Source organism: Mus pahari, chromosome 1 (assembly GCF_900095145.1).
Source record: "Mus pahari chromosome 1, PAHARI_EIJ_v1.1, whole genome shotgun sequence".
Lineage (NCBI taxonomy): Eukaryota > Metazoa > Chordata > Mammalia > Rodentia > Muridae > Mus > Mus pahari.
In genome coordinates this window covers 88412787-88416251 of record NC_034590.1, presented here as the reverse complement: position 1 = coordinate 88416251, position 3465 = coordinate 88412787, and the positions used below count along the sequence as shown (strand labels likewise).

The window sequence follows — 3465 nt, the reverse complement described above, 5'->3', positions numbered from 1 at the left end:
TAACAAGATCTGACGCCCTCTTCTGGAGTGTCTGAAGACAGCTACAGTGTACTTACATATAATAAATAAATAAATAAATAAATAAATAAATAAGTTTTAGCTGGGTGTAGTAGACACCCCTTTAATTCCAGAACTCATTAAGGCAAAGGCAGGAGGCAGCAGGTACATGTCTATACAAGGCGACCTAGTAAGACCCTGACTCAAAAACAAAACAAAAAACACTCTGAGGAGCTTTGGTTCCAAGACAAGCACCCTGCCTCTACCTTGCTGAGGATCTTTCTCTCTGTGACCCCTCTGTGGATACCAGCTGGAAAAAAAGTGTTGGCTTAAAAACAACCCTCCCCATAAGATGGGGCGTTTCTGGAGTAAATGATTGTTCATCCATGTTGTTTATGTTTCTAACAATTAGAAAGTTTCAACTTAGACCTCAGCTTACAAAGACAACTTTAATCAGATCAGTGACAGCCAGTAAAGACAGCAAGCTGTATGTTTTCAGACAACTAGGTCAGCAGCCGACACAGTAGAATGAGAACAACTCATGATGTGGACCTCAGAGACCAAGTAGGAAAAAGTGAGAGCTCATTACATCTTGAATACTAAAAATCTGGAGGGGTTGTTTTTATGGGCTTTTGTTTTGTTTTGTTTTGTTTTGCTAGACTATATGGCACTTGAGTTTCACCTTATAAGTCCCAAGACACATAATGATCTCCAGGTACTAGGCGATAAACAATACAAGTGTACATGGTGACAACCTCGGGATGAAAATAAACCTAAAGAAGTGCATATTCCTGGGGCCCGTGGACATGCTCCCAGGCTTAAGTGACATGGACTATTCAGCCATAGAACCTTGCATAGTTCACATCTTTATACTCAACAGCTATGTTTTCAGTATACCAGTAAAATGTGCCTTAGGTTAGACAAACTAAATTTAAAAACTTAAATCTATAACTGAATCATAGGTTTCTTAGAGGAAAGAGGCCCTCCAAATATCTGTAGTCCATGAAATCCCTGTCTATATAAGGAATTCCTTATATAGATGTATGTACATTATGTATCCTTTTCTAAACAGAAAGTTCTGGGACTCAAGAGTAATTTCATTAGTGGACTCAGCTAATAGCAATTTCATTTCTCCATGGACTAGATCCAGAGCACTGGCATTTTTGTTGTAGTAACCAGTAAGTCAATAAAATACTGTACACTAACCAATATAGACAGCAGTTAAAAATCTGCAAATTAAAATCTACTACCTATGCCTGGTGTGGTGGCACATGCCTTTAATCCCAGCACTCGGGAGGCAGAGGCAGGNNGATTTCTGAGTTNGAGGCCAGCCTGGTCTACAAAGTGAGTTCCAGGACAGCCAGGGCTACACAGAGAAACCCTATCTTGAAAAACCAAACAAAAACAAAAACAAAAACAAAAACAAACTCTACCACCCACACTACCTATGACCCCACAGGTAAATGAAGGCAGCAATTAGTACAAATATCCTAAGTAAGGCTCACTACCCATGGCCATCCAGCAGGAGTCACAGAGGCAAACTACAAACCCCAAAATTATAAGAAACCAAAAGTGCTATGTGTGGCAGAAATTATTTTTTCCACTTAAATCATTGGTGTTTCTTTTTAGTATGAAATGACCCAAACCATAAACAAACTGTTTACACAAATCTGAATTAATTTAAATAAAAATAATTTTACAAGGTTATAGATATTGTTTAAATAATTTCAGTTTCAATCTGGAGATATATGTAGGCCAGCCTATTTGTTTAATCCAGATGACATTTTTCCATACCTAAAAACAAGATTTTCTTACACACACACACACACACACACACACACACGCACACGCACGCACACAAACACACATGCACACACATACACACATATACACCCATGTACACACATACACACATGTACACACATTTGAAGGCAGTTATTTACTTTAGCAGAGAATAAGAAGAAGGTAACACAGTGACCACCCATAACCCACCACTCAGTTCACTCTAAGATGACATCTTTGGACACATCCTAAAGGACGTAGAGAAGTGACAGGTAGTGACACGGGTAGAAGCTGAAGACTCGAGGTGAGACTTACTGAGCCTGATTAGTTCAGGGATTAACCACAATGGACAATTCTATCATCTCTGACACTGAGAACTCAGTTTGTAGTCACAAGACAGACAATAAGCAATTATATCCAGTGTATAGTGCTACTGTCTAAGGACCCTCTCTGATTCAAGTACTGGGCAGTACTAACAAACAAATGGATTCTCTCCAACAAATTACACTCAAATACATCATAACAATAAGGCATACTTGGTCAGCTTTTCTGCAAAGCTGTTATCAGTGTTTACTTCTGATGTCTCCATTTCAATCTAGAAGAGTTTAGATTGATGACACACCTGAACATTTTCAAGAATCTCCTGGACACGAGTCAGTAAGGCTTTCTTCCTGTTGGCCTGCTTTCTTGATTGCACATCAAGTGCTTTCTGCTTTTCCTCTTGAATTTTCTTTCTCTTCTCAATGGTAAGCTGCAAGACATGCAATTTAATGGTAAAAGAATCCAATTGGCCAGCTTTGAATCAGAACAACCAAAATGCTGTATGAAGCATCAGAGCAATGTCTGGAGTTCAAGGACTTCATCTGAGTGTCACGCAGAAGTAACCTATATATTAAGACTCCAGGAGCTCTGTCACATATGACCTCTGCATGTCACTGAATGCAGCTTACTGCCAGCTGAATCAAGCTCAAAGGAAAAGTACCCTGCTCGATTCTCAAATACTAAATGACAGACAGAATGACCCTGGGAGCTCCCACTGAAGCTTCTACCTGACAGCTGCTGCCGTGAGCCTCACCTCCAGCCTTCAGCTCTACCCTTGACCCTACACGTCACTTCTCTACGTCCTTTAAGATGTGTCCAAAGAACCTGGCAGTGGTGGCGCACGCCTTTGATCCCAGCACTTGGAGGCAGAGGCAGGCGGATTTCTGAGTTTGAGGCCAGCCTGGTCTACAAAGTGACCAGGACAGCCAGGGCTACACAGAGAAACCTTGTCTCGAAAGGAGAAAAAAAAAAAGATGTGTCCAAAGATGTCACCTTAGAGTGAACTGAGTGGTGGGGTATGGGTGGTCACTGTGTTCCCTTCCAATCACGGTGCTACAACACTTCATTACAACGTGCTGGCAGAAAATGTGGATCTTTTAATGCTTATACAACAGAAATAAATTTAAGAGTTAATGTTCTGAATTAAATTATGGTCACACTTAAAAATAACATCAAATTGACTATGATGATAAATACATCTTCTCTACTATCTTCTATTCCTTTACCCTTGCCAAAGAAAGAACATATCACTCTTTTGAAAAGCTGCGGGCTGGTGAGATGGCTCAGCAGGTAAGAGCACCCGACTGCTCTTCCAAAGGTACAGAGTTCAAATCCCAGCAACCACATGGTGGCTCACAACCATCC

General features: G+C 40.6%; 1 protein-coding gene across 5 annotated transcripts in view; it reads right to left on the bottom strand.

The window, feature by feature from the left end:
- Ccp110 (centriolar coiled-coil protein 110) overlaps positions 1-3465 on the bottom strand; it is a 26963-nt gene that overhangs the window by 17937 nt on the left and 5561 nt on the right. For 4 of the 5 annotated variants that reach the window (XM_021213246.2, XM_021213254.2, XM_021213263.2 and 1 more), the window contains exon 4: positions 2402-2530. The exons of the other annotated variant lie outside the window; for it this stretch is intronic. In XM_021213246.2, coding sequence (XP_021068905.1) covers positions 2402-2530 — 129 coding nt within the window. The remainder of the gene's footprint in view (positions 1-2401; positions 2531-3465) is intronic. 5 annotated transcript variants of the gene reach the window in all.